This window comes from Bombina bombina, chromosome 5, assembly GCF_027579735.1.
Source record: "Bombina bombina isolate aBomBom1 chromosome 5, aBomBom1.pri, whole genome shotgun sequence".
Taxonomy (NCBI): domain Eukaryota; kingdom Metazoa; phylum Chordata; class Amphibia; order Anura; family Bombinatoridae; genus Bombina; species Bombina bombina.
The window spans coordinates 76107508-76125964 of NC_069503.1; the positions used below are offsets into that span (position 1 = coordinate 76107508).

Genomic DNA, 18457 nt, shown 5'->3' on the forward strand with positions numbered 1-18457 from the left:
GGCCACTGTATTATAGCATCCACTAGGTGATGCTATAATACAAGTAATGCTTAAATGTCATTAAAGGGTTAATGTGTTTCCCTATAAAGCATGTGCACACACCTGTTGTATCTATGCATGATTAACGGAATGGATCCCGAAACGTTACATGTACGGGGGTGGGATGGAGAAGAGGGTTTAGCAGTTGCATTAATATTATAGGTGACCAAGTGATGGTCTGAAATGGGAAAAGGGTGACAAGTGGTGTCAGATATAGAGCAGAGGTAGGAAAATACCAGGTCGATGGCGTGTCCATCACAGTGAGTCGGGAATAGGGTGGATTGTGAGAGACCGAAGGAGGATGTGAGTGAAAGAAGTTTAGAGGCAACAGGGGCAGATGGGTTATCAATGGGAATGTTGAAGTACCCAATAATTAGGGTTGGTATATTTGATGAGAGAAAGTGAGGAAGCCAAGCGGCGAAGTTGTCAAGGAAATGGGAGGTCGGTCCAGGAGGGCGATTATATGCCACTTTGAGGAAGAAGGGGGAGAACAGGCGAATACAGTGGACTTCAAAGGAGGAGAATGAGAAAGATGGGATTGGAGGTATGTATTGATAAGTGCAGGAGGGGGAGAGCAGGATTCCAACACCACCAACATGTTTCTTACCTGGCCTAGGGGTATGGCTAAAGTGAAGACTACTGTGTGTGAGAGCAGCAATGGGAACAGTGTCAGAAGGAGATAGCCAGGTTTTGGTAATTGCTAAAAGGGTTAAAGCATTTGATATAAACAGGTCATGAATAGCTGTAAGTTTGTTGCAGACAGAGTGAGCATTCCATAGTGTGCAGGTGAAAGGAGTGTGTGCATATGGGATGCATTGGATGAAAATGAGGTTATGTGTGTTGCTTTTATTAAAGTTTCTATAAGGAGTGCGTGATTGGGTAATGGTGGGAATGAGGGTGGGCCCAGGATTTGGAGAGATGTCGCCTGATGCTAATAGCAGCAAGATGGAAAGTAAGAGTAGATGAGAATGAGATTTATAGCAGTGGGGGTATTTTTGTGAGGGGGTGCAGTTCATTGATTTTAAAATAGAAAGTAGTTCATGAGAGCTAAGGTAAGGAGAGAGAGGCCAATATAAATTGCATGTGGAGAAGGGTAAGGTATGAACATGTGAACATGCCTGTGGAATAAACATGAGACTGTTAAAAGGAAAAGCATTCATGAAAACATAGCAGAATGTTAAGTGCAAAAGATTTTTTGAATGAAAATATTTAGCTTGCCTTAAATCTTCTTTCAAATCTTGTCTAATTCTCAGTGCTATCAGATAATTTAATTTCCTTCTGTATAAGGAGAGTCCACGCCCCCGCCCATGTTCTCCGATGGGCAGCCCTCTAAGTTATATTTTTCTTCTGGCACTATTTATACCCTGATATTTCTCCTACTGTTCCTTGTTCCCTCAATAGAATGACTGGGGGATGGGGGAAGTGGGAGAGGTATTTAATCCTTTGACTGGGGTGTCTTTGCCTCCTCCTGGTGGCCAGGTTCAGTATTTCCTAACAGTAAGGAATGATGCCGTGGACTTTCCTTATAAAGAAGGAAATAAAATGATCTGGTAAGCATAAACTATGTTTTTATGCTGACTTTAATTACTGGGAAAATAGAATAGATCACTCATTAAACAAATATAAACTATTATATTTATACCTGCCTCTTTTATAATTACATTTGTGTCAACACCTGCTCTCAGAATGCTTACAACTCTACCTTCGACCCAGCTCATGGAACACCCATAACTACACTTACGCATACCTTGTTACCATGTGTGTAACACCCAAAACTCCACCATTGAGTGTTCCCCACCCCAGAACCACCACTGATTAGTGTGTTTAATTTAACAGGGAGTATTATTAAAACTAATAAAGCAAGCTAAGAAGTATCAATAGATCACTGTTTAGTACCATCTCAAAACATCTCACACTGATTATTAGTCCTTGATGATTAAGACGACATGTTCTCACCCAACTGGTTGAGTATGAGCTTGGCAGGGATTTATGTGCATTAGCTTGTGCAGTGTTAAATGAGAATGGTGGATTCCACCTCGCTTGACCAGAATACAGATGTACTGTTTCCCTTGCTGAGAACATTGTTCATTGTTTAATGGGACCCTTAAATTGTTTTAATTAGTAATCAGTGGTTTAGTTTATTGTGATGTAGATATATTTACATTCTTTGTCTAATTATGTTTTAATTTGTGATTTACAGGTTAATCATTTTAAAAATGAACACAAAACTGAAGACATTTTAGATGGATTCCATTATAAAGAATAAACTTTCTTATTTTTATTTATTCCATTTATTTTTATGTAGACAAACACTTGAATAGTTCATATCCATCCCTCACTACAGGAAGTATCAGTTTGATATCGCAGAATCCAAAAGTCTTAGACACTATTGACTATACACAAACATTGGGGAAATCATAGCAGATATTTAAAGGATATGGTGAATTGGAAGGAACAGGGCAGCAATCATTATGCACAGAGAGTAATTTAGTCATCAAAGAAGAGGACAACATGTATGCCTTATCTAGTGAAATGATTATCCCAGAAGATAAACCACAAACATTTACTGGGTTTTCAAAACATTTAAAAGAAGAGAAAAGTCTTAAGTCAAACCAAATGATTCATACAAAGGAGGAACCATTCAAATGTACAGCATGTGAGAAAAGCTTCACATGTAATTTGCATCTCCATGAACACCACACACTTCACACAGTTGTTCAATCTCACATGTGTACAGAATGTGGGAGATGTTTCACATCTAAAGGAAACCTTAAGTATCACAAAAAGACCCATACGGGGGAGAAACCTTTCACATGTAATGAGTGTGGGAGATGTTTCACATCCAAGGGAAATCTCATATCTCATGAAAAGATCCACACAGGGGAGAAAACTTTCACATGTAATGAGTGTGGAAAATATTTCACATCCAAGGGATGTCTCAAATCTCATGAAAAGATCCATACAGGGGAAAAACCTTTCCCATGTACAGAGTGTGGAAAAAGTTTTACACGATCTGATAATCTGAAAACGCATGAAAGGAGTCACACAGGAGAAAAACCTTTCACATGTACAGAGTGTGGAAAAAGTTTTACACATATGAGTAATCTGAAAAATCATGAAAGGATTCACACAGAAGAAACGCCTTTCACATGTACAGAGTGTGGAAAATGTTTTACACTAAAGAGTAAGCTGAAAACTCATGAAAGGATTCACACAGGAGAAAAGCCTTTCACATGTACAGAGTGTGGAAAATGTTTTACACGAATTGATTATCTGAAAACTCATGAAAGGATTCACACAGGGGAAAAGCCTTTCATATGTACAGAGTGTGGAAAAGGTTTTATACGAATTGATTATCTGAAAACTCATGAAAGGATTCACACAGGGGAAAAGCCTTTCACATGTACAGAGTGTGGAAAAGGTTTTAGAGAAAAGACTACCCTGAGAAATCACGAAAAGAGTCACAAAGGAGTAAAGCCTTTCACATGTACAGAGTGTGGAAAATGTTTTACACTAAAAAGTAAACTGAAAACTCATGAAAGGATTCACACAGGAGAAAAGCCTTTTACATGTACAGAGTGTGGAAAATGTTTTATACGATTTGATTATCTGAAAAATCATGAAAGGATTCACACAGGGGAAAAGCCTTTCACGTGTACAGAGTGTGGAAAAGGTTTTACAGAAAAGACTTCTCTGAGAAATCATGAAAGGAGTCACACAGGGAAAATCCTTTTCACGTGTACAGTGTGTGGAAAAGGTTTTAGAAACAAGCATCATCTAAACACTCATGAAAGGATTCACACAGAGAAAAATCTTTCACGTGTGCAGACTGTGGAAAATGCTTTAGACTAAATGATCATCTGAAAACTCATGAAAGGATTCACAAGGGAAGAAACCTTACACAAGTTTAGAAAGTGGAAAAAGGTATCACAAAACACCAAATATTTACTTAAAAAATAAAATTTATGTGCACATTGTGAAGAGCTTTTAAAAATTATCCTAAAGAGGTTTCTTCAGGTGGCACCTTAAGTGGTAGCAAAATTGGTTGCTGCATGTGGAAAACTGATAATGCGCCACATATCAGTTGTGTATGAAGCCATCTTATTTGTACACATTGCCGATAGGATTCTGCAGATTCTGCTGAACTCTTTGATACCAAAAATTTGCAGTTCCACACCAGAAAACTAATCTGAAGCATTAAGGCCTGTGGCAACCCTCGTAGAGGATCTCTACCCCAACCGCAAATAATAATACAGGGTATGAGCAACTCCTATGCTGCTATAAAATTTTTCTACTGATCTTTTCAAGCGCTATTCAAGTAATGTCCTATGCCTAATTATAGGATATACGCTGCAACCTCTAACGGTCGTAACATAGGAAGTGACTACTATAGAGGCAGTTGATATATGGGAAACTTCCATATCACAGTTGATTACCGAGTATTTTGAGACCCTAGAGCACGACATATCATTAATCTTGCTGCATCAAGAGATCATAATTAAGTCGCCTCTACATGACTGTAGTACAGACAACGATCCTGAGTTGGAACAAGTGGGCGGATAGACCCATATTCCCAATTGAGAGGAAGCGATCAGGGGATAACTGAACTTTTGGATGATGATGCCACTTCTGTTACCGAGGACTAAAAAAATGGCTTACATAGTTAAATTCCTTGTTGGGCCAACATGGATTATACAATGGGCCCCCAGGGAGTTTGTGCTGCATCTAACCCTGTATATGAGAACCAAGTAGTTAAGAGGCTCCTACAGTATCTTTCTGTGGAGAGTGGCCCTACATTCCTGCAAAGCCTACTAGATGATAGCAGCGCTGTTCTATTGAGCTCAGGATTACAAGTCAGTTTCGGGGAAATGGGTTTTTCTCCACTGATGATGCACCCCACAGCAGCTGAGCCTAAAGAACACACAGAGAGAGTAGTGTCTGGGTTAATGCATCTTTTCCAACCTGCAGTGTCTCCGTTTGACTGTGGGACTGTTCACTTCATGCTTCCTGACGATATATTGCCCCTAGGCTCCCTCTGGAGTGCCTTTTTTATTTTTGCACAAACAGATCAGTTTGTTGAGTCGCATGGGAGTGGGCTGGAGCATATTTATACTAAGTGCCCATCAAGCCTCTACTTATCCGTGAGACTCTTACATTTATTATATCTACTCTAATACATGATGTTCCACTGGGACTGAAATACTGCTGAATTGATACTCTTCAGGGATCTGTACTCTGGGACCTTAATGATAGCTTGCTGTATGCCTGGTTTTTAGTATGCAGACAAGCAACAAAAGCTACCTTATAAATATGTATTGAACAAATGTTCAATATGGTGTGCTATTATTTATCTCTGTGATGTTTCTATGACACATTCTCTCACTGTTTATTTTGCTGCAATGCTAGCCCTTTATTAAGGAAGTTTTCACCTGAAAGTAAAGATTAGCACATGCTCCATAAATTGTAGCCCCAGTAGTACAAAAGGATTTGGAATTTTGACACTCTCACTAAGATAGGTCAACACCATGACTGTATAATATGAAAATGTTTACCACCCCTCTTTTTTTATTTATTCTTTGAGCTAAACTTATGGTTTAATGTTGGAACTGATAATTACCAGGATAATAATGTACCATATCTACATTTTAACCCTACATTCCACAAGGGATGAGTTAACATGTTAGCTATGGGCAACTACCTTCCAAAACATAATTCTGATATCTGCCTTTCTCTACAATGAAAGAGCATGTTACTGATGGCCTCTATTCAAGTATACACATGTTGTTGGAGGTGGAGCTGCCAGCGGCCGGGACAGTACGCCATTTCCATAGTTGACTCCTTAATCAGCCATCTTATTTTAGCTAGAATTATGCATATGTCATAGGCTAAACATGTATCATGGTTATTGTACCTTCTGTTCTACTAACATCCACAATAATTCATGTTAACCCACCGGACATTGTTCTGTTATGCCTATGCTGTGTTATGATATCTTATCCTAGTTCTGAGAAGCATGTTTTGTCAAAATGCCTCAAATCACTGAATAAGTTACACAGCTTTAAAATTAGTAACTCACTTCCTATCTTAGTCATGATCAGAGCTTCATTTAACTTTTTATCTGATCCAAAGTTACTATATATATCAATTGTTATCGTGTTCTGCTAGAGTTTGAAGGTCCAAAAGTGACCTTATATTAATATAGGCAAAAAAAACATAAAACAAGGTTCACCCTTTGGGACCCAAAAGTGGTGTCCTTTTGTTTTGCATTTCCTGCTACAGCCTTATATCCTATAAGTCCATGGGAGGTCCAAGAGTGACCTCATAAGTCATTAAGCAGGTTTCACGTTTACTTGGCAAATAATATTTTACTAAAATGTTTACTCTGTCATGTAGACATGTACTGTTCAATTTCCTTGATGTATTCTGGTTGTAAGCTTTGTCATTTTATTTTTCTGCACTGTATTATTTTCTACTGACAGCTAATTAATGCCTGTATGCCCTGAGATGAACCTAATAAAAAAATGATGGATAACTCCTTTGCTGCCCATTGCCCAGCCGGCATTGTTAGATTAATATACTTTATAACACTTAAACCTTTAAATTTCTGCCTGTTTTGAGGGTTCTGTTGACAGCATCTTGGTCAAATGCTATTGTATTTCCTTTAACAATAGGAGACTGATAGTTTATGTGGGCCATATAAATAACAATGTGTTCACGCCCGGGAAGTTATTTAAGAGTTAGCACAACACAGTACTAAATGCAACTCAATATATTTTAAATAGTCACAGTCATGTGATCAGGGGGAAGTCTGCAGAGGCTTAGATACAAGGTAATCACAGTGGTAAAAAGTATGTTGGTATAACTATGATGGGTTTTGTGCAGGGCTGAGGAATATGTGGTGGGGGGATTATCTAACGTTTAAAACAATAAAAATCCCTTTAAGCACTTGTGGACTGTGTGACCACTTGTATCTGACATCACAGCTGCGGTACAATAGATGATAGTATGTTGTCTTTTTCATTATTACGGATGAGCAAAGAAATAAAAATATGAATCTAATAAAACCAAAATGGAGATTACTAAGAAAAAAAATATATATCCTAAAGAGGACAAACTCTTTTAATAGAAGAGGCAAAAAAAGGTCCCTATTGCAAAATAATACTTTCTAAATTATAAAACCTCCATATTTTAAGTGCTCTCCTGCTGTCCTTTGTTCCTCTATATATGTGCACCTCAGTTTCTCTCATATCAATGTGATAGAATCCAAACACCACACAGGAATATACAGATCTTTCCTCATACTGACCAGTTTACACAACCATTCACCATCAAAGCACCACAGTGTTGTTTATTAATATGCCAGTGTTAGGAGATGTAAGTTTGATTTACATAGGGGAGGAAATAATTACATTTACAGAATAAGTGGTTGAAGGTGATTGAATCTTTTCCACTGAATATACAACTTCAAATGACACATCACTTAAGGAAATAAGAGCTAATGTCTTTTTGGATTCTTTCTAATAAAATCCCTACAGCATGAAAAATGTAGTTTCCTACCCCCCTCTATTTTTTTTCTCTTATTTTTCCTTTTGTCTTTTTCCTCGTCCTTCCTTTTAAGTGAGGGTAACCTATGAATATAAATAGATAGGCTAACCTTCTTTCTAAAGACAATGTATGAAGAAAATATAGATATGATAATATTGTAATTGTTATAATGAAATTGTATTATAATTGCTTGTTCTGTTTTTAATTTAACTTACTCTCAAAGTAGGTTAATCTGTATGTTTACTGTTCATGTATTGTCTGTTTTTTATTTCTTTCAAATAAGAAAAATAAGTAAAAACATAAAAAGAGGCGGAGACAGGGGAAAGGGGGTGGGGGGAGAAAGAGATGAGTCAGGGGACATATGAGGTTAGAGAGTGAGTATTTTTATACATTTTACACAATGTAGATTTCTCCCAGCATAGTTTCAGCTTTCCTATTTCCTGGAATCTTTACTTATTATTCATATGTAGATAAGAATTAGAGAGGAAATAATGATTAATCAACATTCAGGGGTATGAGGGGGGCATAACAAGTAGATCAAATAGACATCAGCCATAAACATAAAGGTGAAAGATGTATTCTATATTTATCACAAGCATGACATAATTCATTGTAAGCACCATCATAAGGACCAAGAGCCAACTAAAAACATCTATTTAAATATATATATGTAAAAAATAATAATAAAAAATGGTGCATAATTCATTTTGCAGTGAAGTTTAATTATCAGGACAGAGTTATCCATATCCCATTAGTCAGTGCATCCCCTTACACTATCTGTCCTTTCTAATGGTACTTTATTCCAGCTGTACTGAAAAGTGAAGACCTAGTCACTCTAAATTAAAATAGTTGACAGTCACCCAAAACAAAGCCCAAGCGCTGACACTTAAATGAGTCAAGAAATAATGATAAGTTAGATTACGAGTGGAGTGCAAATTTGCTCTTCCGCAAGTGTCATATTTGCGCTCCACTCGTAATACCAGTGCACGCAATTGTACGCTTGTATTTTAAATGCAGTGCAATGTGAACGCAAGCTCATCCACATTTTTATACAGAATGGGTGAATAAACATAAGAAATATGATAGGGAATTCATAACCAGATTATATCATAGGTAAGCCATTTTGGATCAGAATATATGTGATTATTAGCCAATGTGGAAGTATATTAGAAAGTGGCAAAGTCAGGTAATGTATAAATCGACAAAATCTATCCCAAAATGAAACATATTAATTTGTCCAATTAGAATTACACAAATGGACACAGACATTACCCCTAAATAAATATATACACATGTAAGACAGGTGGTTATTCCTTACTTGTAGTGGGCACTAAGATGTAAACACTGCATTGCTGGGCCGTATGTTCATGAATATTAAATATTAACACTTTATATCATATCCATATAAGCTAATACAAAGAAAAATAGTAATAGGCAGATATGCCTTCTGTGTGGGAAAAAAATCGCATTCCATAATCACATAAATGCTAGTCGCCAGAGAATAAGTCAGTGACAGGTATGTGCAGAATGCGGATTATGCAGGTCAAAGGGGAACTATATATACATTTTAGCATATTTTGGGATTCCTATTTGTTCTGTTGTCCTGTCAGCGATAAATCTACCTTTAGACCTAAAGATAGCAGAAACGCTGAGTTATTACTTACAGGATACATCAGCTGGTATCTAACTTTAAGAATCAACTAATGATTATGTGTTAATGAGAAAAATAAATTGTGTGAAGCAGTATTTCAAATGTAAATCCACACAAGAATGTGTGGAGGGTGCTCAGTGTCAGTGAATGAATGTATGAATGAGGAAAGAAAGAAGCACCCTGTAGAGCACATTTGCTTGTTATGTAGGTAGGAAAAATTACAGCAAAAACCTATTAAAAAATAACTTTTATTAAGTCATAAAATAAAACAATCCGTAAATAACAGAGATCAGAAAGAAAGAAGTTGAAACCTGTATGTAATGTACACTAAAAGGATTAATTGCTAATGAAATACATTAAATAGCACAAACAGGGAACACCAGTTCCCAAGTGTAGGAGATACTATAAATTAAATGGGGACACGGTCCCAAACCAATACCTATTTCCACTCCCCTCAGACCCCACACTTATAATTAATGCTCTAAAAAAATCCCAATCAAATATGGATTAAAAAAATTACTATATGTGAAATATTTTTCACACATACTCCGGTATAGCTTACACCAGGTTACTCCCACCTGATGTAAATTTCGCCTCAGCTTTGTCAAAGGCGAGGCGAAATGTGCATCAGGCAGACAAAACAAAGATGCTAACACGGCTAGTGAAGAAATAATACAGATTAGTGGAGGTGCGGACGTAGCATATCCATTCATACAGTGGGGCAAAAAAGTATTTAGTCAGCCACCAATTGTGCAAGTTCTCCCACTTAAGAAGATGAGAGGGGCCTGTAATTTTCATCATAGGTATACCTCAACTATGAGAGACAAAATGTGGAAACAAATCCAGACAATCACATTGTCTGATTTGGAAAGAATTTATTTGCAAATTATGGTGGAAAATAAGTATTTGGTCAATATCAAAAGTTCATCTCAATACTTTGTTATATATCCTTTGTTGGCAATGACAGAGGTCAAATGTTTTCTGTAAGTCTTCACAAAGTTGTCACACACTGTTGCTGGTATGTTGGCCCATTCCTGCATGCAGATCTCCTCTAGAGCAGTGATGTTTTGGGGCTGTCGCTGGGCAACACAGACTTTCAACTCCCTCCAAATGTTTTCTATGGGGTTGAGATCTGGAGCAACTCCAGGACCTTGAAATGCTTCTTACAAAGCCAACCTTTGTTGCCCGGGTGGTGTGTTTGGGATCATTGTCATGCTGAAAGACCCAGCCACGTTTCATCTTCAATGCCCTTGCTGATGGAAGGAGGTTTGCACTCAAAATCTCAAGATACATGGCCCATTCATTCTTTCATGTACACAGATCAGTCGTCCTGTTCCCTTTGCAGAGAAACAGCCCCAAAGCATGATGTTGCCACCCCCATGCTTCACAGTAGGTATGGTGTTCTTTGGTTGCAACTCAGCATTCTCTCTCCTCCAAACACGACGAGTTGTGTTTCTACCAAACAGTTCTACTTTGGTTTCATCTGACCATATGACATTCTCCCAATCCGCTTCTGGATCATCCAAATGCTCTCTAGCATACTTCAGATGGGCCCGGACATTTACTGGCTTAAGCAGGGGGACACATCTGGCACTGCAGGATCTGAGTCCCTGGCGGCGTAGTGTGTTACTGATGGTAGCCTTTGTTACGTTGGTCCCAGTTCTCTGCAGGTCATTCACTAGGTTCCCCGAGTGGTTCTGGGATGTTTGCTCACCTTTCTTGTGATCATTTTGACCCCACGGGGTGAGATCTTGCGTGGAGCCCCAGATCGAGGGAGATTATCAGTGGTCTTGTATGTCTTCCATTTTCTAATTATTGCTCCCACAGTTGATTTCTTCACACCAAGCTGCTTGTCTATTGCAGATTCAGTCTTCCCAGCCTGGTGCAGGTCTACAATTTTGTTTCTGGTGTCCTTCGACAGCTTTTTGGTCTTCATCATAGTGGAGTTTGGAGTGTGACTGTTTGTTTGAGGTTGTGGACAGTTGTCTTTTATACTGATAACAAGTTCAAAAAGGTGCCATTAATACAGGTAATGAGTGGAGGACAGAGGAGCCTCTTAAAGAAAAGATACAGGTCTGTGAGAGCCAGAAATCTTGCTTGTTTGTAGGTGACCAAATACTTATTTTCCACCATAATATGCAAATACATTCTTTACAAATCAGGCAATGTGATTGTCTGGATTTGTTTCCAAATTTTGTCTCTCATAGTTGAGGTATACCTATGCTGCCAGCGGCCGGGACAGTACGCCATTTCCATAGTTGACTCCTTAATCAGCCATCTTATTTTAGCTAGAATTATGCATATGTCATAGGCTAAACATGTATCATGGTTATTGTACCTTCTGTTCTACTAACATCCACAATAATTCATGTTAACCCACCGGACATTGTTCTGTTATGCCTATGCTGTGTTATGATATCTTATCCTAGTTCTGAGAAGCATGTTTTGTCAAAATGCCTCAAATCACTGAATAAGTTACACAGCTTTAAAATTAGTAACTCACTTCCTATCTTAGTCATGATCAGAGCTTCATTTAACTTTTTATCTGATCCAAAGTTACTATATATATCAATTGTTATCGTGTTCTGCTAGAGTTTGAAGGTCCAAAAGTGACCTTATATTAATATAGGCAAAAAAAACATAAAACAAGGTTCACCCTTTGGGACCCAAAAGTGGTGTCCTTTTGTTTTGCATTTCCTGCTACAGCCTTATATCCTATAAGTCCATGGGAGGTCCAAGAGTGACCTCATAAGTCATTAAGCAGGTTTCACGTTTACTTGGCAAATAATATTTTACTAAAATGTTTACTCTGTCATGTAGACATGTACTGTTCAATTTCCTTGATGTATTCTGGTTGTAAGCTTTGTCATTTTATTTTTCTGCACTGTATTATTTTCTACTGACAGCTAATTAATGCCTGTATGCCCTGAGATGAACCTAATAAAAAAATGATGGATAACTCCTTTGCTGCCCATTGCCCAGCCGGCATTGTTAGATTAATATACTTTATAACACTTAAACCTTTAAATTTCTGCCTGTTTTGAGGGTTCTGTTGACAGCATCTTGGTCAAATGCTATTGTATTTCCTTTAACAATAGGAGACTGATAGTTTATGTGGGCCATATAAATAACAATGTGTTCACGCCCGGGAAGTTATTTAAGAGTTAGCACAACACAGTACTAAATGCAACTCAATATATTTTAAATAGTCACAGTCATGTGATCAGGGGGAAGTCTGCAGAGGCTTAGATACAAGGTAATCACAGTGGTAAAAAGTATGTTGGTATAACTATGATGGGTTTTGTGCAGGGCTGAGGAATATGTGGTGGGGGGATTATCTAACTTTTAAAACAATAAAAATCCCTTTAAGCACTTGTGGACTGTGTGACCACTTGTATCTGACATCACAGCTGCGGTACAATAGATGATAGTATGTTGTCTTTTTCATTATTACGGATGAGCAAAGAAATAAAAATATGAATCTAATAAAACCAAAATGGAGATTACTAAGAAAAAAAATATATATCCTAAAGAGGACAAACTCTTTTAATAGAAGAGGCAAAAAAAGGTCCCTATTGCAAAATAATACTTTCTAAATTATAAAACCTCCATATTTTAAGTGCTCTCCTGCTGTCCTTTGTTCCTCTATATATGTGCACCTCAGTTTCTCTCATATCAATGTGATAGAATCCAAACACCACACAGGAATATACAGATCTTTCCTCATACTGACCAGTTTACACAACCATTCACCATCAAAGCACCACAGTGTTGTTTATTAATATGCCAGTGTTAGGAGATGTAAGTTTGATTTACATAGGGGAGGAAATAATTACATTTACAGAATAAGTGGTTGAAGGTGATTGAATCTTTTCCACTGAATATACAACTTCAAATGACACATCACTTAAGGAAATAAGAGCTAATGTCTTTTTGGATTCTTTCTAATAAAATCCCTACAGCATGAAAAATGTAGTTTCCTACCCCCCTCTATTTTTTTTCTCTTATTTTTCCTTTTGTCTTTTTCCTCGTCCTTCCTTTTAAGTGAGGGTAACCTATGAATATAAATAGATAGGCTAACCTTCTTTCTAAAGACAATGTATGAAGAAAATATAGATATGATAATATTGTAATTGTTATAATGAAATTGTATTATAATTGCTTGTTCTGTTTTTAATTTAACTTACTCTCAAAGTAGGTTAATCTGTATGTTTACTGTTCATGTATTGTCTGTTTTTTATTTCTTTCAAATAAGAAAAATAAGTAAAAACATAAAAAGAGGCGGAGACAGGGGAAAGGGGGTGGGGGGAGAAAGAGATGAGTCAGGGGACATATGAGGTTAGAGAGTGAGTATTTTTATACATTTTACACAATGTAGATTTCTCCCAGCATAGTTTCAGCTTTCCTATTTCCTGGAATCTTTACTTATTATTCATATGTAGATAAGAATTAGAGAGGAAATAATGATTAATCAACATTCAGGGGTATGAGGGGGGCATAACAAGTAGATCAAATAGACATCAGCCATAAACATAAAGATGAAAGATGTATTCTATATTTCTTCTGTTATGTGTGATCAGTCCACGGGTCATCATTACTTCTGGGATATAACTCCTCCCCAACAGGAAATGCAAGAGGATTCACCCAGCAGAGCTGCATATAGCTCCTCCCCTCTACGTCACTCCCAGTCATTCTCTTGCACCCAGCAACTAGATAGGATGTGTGAGAGGACTATGGTGATTATACTTAGTTTTTATAACTTCAATCAAAAGTTTGTTATTTTACAATAGCACCGGAGCGTGTTATTGCCTCTCTGGCAGAGTTTGAAGAAGAATCTACCAGAGTTTTTACTATGATTTTAACCGGAGTAGTTAAGATCATATTGCTGTTTCTCGGCCATCTGAGGGAGGTAAAAGCTTCAGATCAGGGGACAGCGGGCAGATGAATCTGCATTGAGGTATGTAGCAGTTTTTATTTTCTGAATGGAATTGATGAGAAAATCCTGCCATACCGTTATAATGACATGTATGTATACTCTACACTTCAGTATTCTGGGGATGGTATTTCACCGGAATTACTCTGTTAAAAGTACATTAAACCTTTTAATAGGTATTTATTATGTTAAACGTTTTTGCTGGAATGTAGAATCGTTTGCATTTTCTGAGGTACTGAGTGAATAAATATTTGGGCATTATTTTTCCACTTGGCAGTTGCTTGTTTTAATTGTGACAGTTTCGTTTCTCTCTCACTGCTGTGTGTGAGGGGGAGGGGCCGTTTTTGGCGCTCTTTGCTACGCATCAAAAAATTCCAGTCAGTTACTCTTGTATTTCCTGCATGATCCGGTTCATCTCTAACAGATCTCAGGGGTCTTCAAACTTCTTTGGAGGGAGGTAGATTCTCTCAGCAGAGCTGTGAGACTTATATATTGACTGTGATTAAAAACGTTGCTCTGTAATTTTTATGTTTCAAATTTAATTATTGTTACTTTACTAATGGGAACAAACCTTTGCTAAAAGTTGTGTTGTTTTTAAGGATTGATGCTATAACTGTCTTTCAGTTCATTATTTCAACTGTCATTTAATCGTTTAGTGCTTCTTTGAGGCACAGTACGTTTTTGTTAAATAAGATTGTAACCAAGTTGCAAGTTTATTGCTAGTGTGTTAAACATGTCTGATTCAGAGGAAGATATCTGTGTCATTTGTTCCAATGCCAAGGTGGAGCCCAATAGAAATTTATGTACTAACTGTATTGATGCTACTTTAAATAAAAGCCAATCTGTACAAATTGAACAAATTTCACCAAACAGCGAGGGGAGAGTTATGCCGACTAACTCGCCTCACGTGTCAGTACCTGCATCTCCCGCCCGGGAGGTGCGTGATATTATGGCGCCTAGTACTTCTGGGCGGCCATTACAGATAACATTACAACATATGGCTACTGTTATGACTGAAGTTTTGGCTAAATTACCAGAACTAAGAGGCAAGCGTGATCACTCTGGGGTGAGAACAGAGTGCGCTGATAATACTAGGGCCATGTCTGATACTGCGTCACAGCTTGCAGAACATGAGGACGGAGAGCTTCATTCTGTGGGTGATGGTTCTGATCCAAACAGATTGGATTCAGATATTTCAAATTTTAAATTTAAATTGGAGAACCTCCGTGTATTACTAGGGGAGGTTTTAGCGGCTCTTAATGATTGTAACACTGTTGCAATACCAGAAAAATTGTGTAGGTTGGATAAATACTTTGCGGTACCGGCGAGTACTGACGTTTTTCCTATACCTAAGAGACTAACTGAAATTGTTACTAAGGAGTGGGATAGACCCGGTGTGCCGTTCTCACCCCCTCCAATATTTAGAAAGATGTTTCCAATAGACGCCACCACACGGGCCTTATGGCAAACGGTCCCTAAGGTGGAGGGAGCAGTTTCTACTTTAGCTAAGCGTACCACTATCCCGGTGGAGGATAGCTGTGCTTTTTCAGATCCAATGGATAAAAAATTAGAGGGTTACCTTAAGAAAATGTTTGTTCAACAAGGTTTTATATTGCAACCCCTTGCATGCATCGCGCCGATTACGGCTGCGGCAGCATTTTGGATTGAGTCTCTGGAAGAGAACCTTAGTTCAGCTACGCTGGACGACATTACGGACAGGCTTAGAGTCCTTAAACTAGCTAATTCATTCATTTCGGAGGCCGTAGTACATTTAACCAAACTTACGGCTAAGAACTCAGGATTCGCCATTCAGGCACGTAGGGCGCTGTGGCTAAAATCCTGGTCAGCTGATGTAACTTCTAAGTCCAAATTACTTAATATACCTTTCAAGGGGCAAACTTTATTTGGGCCCGGTTTGAAAGAAATTATCGCTGACATTACAGGAGGTAAGGGCCACGCCCTGCCTCAAGACAAAGCCAAAGCTAAGGCTAGACAGTCTAATTTTCGTCCCTTTCGGAATTTCAAAGCAGGAGCAGCATCAACTTCCACTGCACCAAAACAGGAAGGAGCTGTTGCTCGTTACAGACAAGGCTGGAAACCTAACCAGTCCTGGAACAAGGGCAAGCAGGCCAGGAAACCTGCTGCTGCCCCAAAGACAGCATGAACCGAGGGCCCCCGATCCGGGACCGGATCTAGTGGGGGGCAGACTCTCTCTCTTCGCCCAGGCTTGGGCAAGAGATGTTCAGGATCCCTGGGCGCTAGAGATCATATCTCAGGGATACCTTCTAGACTTCAAATTCTCTCCCCCAAGAGGGAGATTTCATCTGTCAAGGTTGTCAACAAACCAGATAAAGAAAGAAGCGTTTCTACGCTGTGTACAAGATCTGTTATTAATGGGAGTGATCCATCCGGTTCCGCGGTCGGAACAAGGACAAGGGTTTTACTCAAACCTGTTTGTGGTTCCCAAAAAAGAGGGAACTTTCAGGCCAATCTTGGATTTAAAGATCCTAAACAAATTCCTAAGAGTTCCATCGTTCAAAATGGAAACTATTCGGACAATCTTACCCATGATCCAAAAGGGTCAGTACATGACCACAGTGGATTTAAAGGATGCTTACCTTCACAGTGGCTTTCTCGGCCACATCTGTCCAGGGGGATGCCATTCAGCAGGCCGGACTGGACAATTGTAACAACAGACGCCAGCCTACTAGGTTGGGGCGCTGTCTGGAATTCTCTGAAGGCTCAGGGACAATGGAATCAGGAGGAAAGTCTTCTGCCAATAAACATTCTGGAATTAAGAGCAGTTCTCCATGCCCTTCTGGCTTGGCCCCAGTTAAAAACTCGGGGGTTCATCAGGTTTCAGTCGGACAACATCACGACTGTAGCTTACATCAACCATCAAGGAGGGACAAGAAGCTCCCTAGCAATGATGGAAGTATCAAAGATAATTCGCTGGGCAGAGTCTCACTCTTGCCACCTGTCAGCAATCCACATCCCGGGAGTGGAGAACTGGGAGGCGGATTTCTTGAGTCGCCAGACTTTTCATCCGGGGGAGTGGGAACTTCATCCGGAGGTCTTTGCCCAAATACTTCGACGTTGGGGCAAACCAGAGATAGATCTCATGGCGTCTCGCCAGAACGCCAAACTTCCTCGCTACGGGTCCAGATCCAGGGATCCGGGAGCGGTTCTGATAGATGCCTTGACAGCACCTTGGAACTTCGGGATGGCTTATGTGTTTCCACCCTTCCCGCTGCTTCCTCGATTGATTGCCAAAATCAAACAGGAGAGAGCATCAGTGATTCTAATAGCGCCTGCATGGCCACGCAGGACTTGGTATGCAGATCTAGTGGACATGTCATCCTGTCCGCCTTGGTCTCTACCTCTAAGACAGGACCTTCTGATACAGGGTCCATTCAAACATCAAAATCTAACTTCTCTGAAGCTGACTGCTTGGAAATTGAACGCTTGATTTTATCAAAACGTGGTTTTTCTGAGTCGGTTATTGATACCCTGATACAGGCTAGGAAGCCTGTTACCAGAAGGATTTACCATAAGATATGGCGTAAATACCTATACTGGTGCGAATCCAAAGGTTACTCCTGGAGTAAGGTTAGGATTCCTAGGATATTGTCCTTTCTACAAGAAGGTTTAGAAAAGGGTTTATCGGCTAGCTCATTAAAGGGACAGATCTCAGCTCTGTCCATCTTGTTACTCAGGCGTCTGTCAGAAAATCCAGACGTCCAGGCCTTTTGTCAGGCTTTAGCTAGGATCAAGCCTGTGTTTAAAACTGTTGCTCCGCCATGGAGTTTAAACTTAGTTCTTAACGTTTTACAGGGTGTTCCGTTTGAACCCCTTCATTCCATTGATATAAAATTGTTATCTTGGAAAGTTCTGTTTTTAATGGCTATTTCCTCGGCTCGAAGAGTCTCTGAGTTATCAGCCTTACATTGTGATTCTCCTTATCTGATTTTTCACTCAGACAAGGTAGTTCTGCGTACTAAACCTGGGTTCTTACCTAAGGTAGTCACTAACAGGAATATCAATCAAGAGATTGTTGTTCCATCCTTGTGTCCAAATCCTTCTTCAAAGAAGGAACGTCTTCTACACAATCTGGATGTAGTTCGTGCCCTCAAGTTCTACTTGCAGGCAACTAAGGATTTTCGACAAACGTCTTCCCTGTTTGTCGTGTACTCTGGTCAGAGGAGAGGTCATAAGGCTTCGGCTACCTCTCTCTCCTTCTGGCTTCGTAGCATAATTCGTTTAGCCTATGAGACTGCTGGACAGCAGCC

The 18457-nt window shown here is 39.0% G+C and overlaps 1 protein-coding gene across 1 annotated transcript; it reads left to right on the plus strand.

Annotated features, from left to right (window-relative positions):
• Window positions 1-523: 523 nt before the first annotated feature.
• LOC128659906 (gastrula zinc finger protein XlCGF26.1-like) lies at window positions 524-6571 on the plus strand. Its single transcript, XM_053713495.1, has 2 exons — window positions 524-583; window positions 2240-6571. Exon 2 carries the CDS (start codon window positions 2551-2553, stop codon window positions 3889-3891), a length of 1341 nt encoding a protein of 446 aa, XP_053569470.1. The 5' UTR covers window positions 524-583; window positions 2240-2550; the 3' UTR covers window positions 3892-6571.
• Window positions 6572-18457: the final 11886 nt, after the last annotated feature.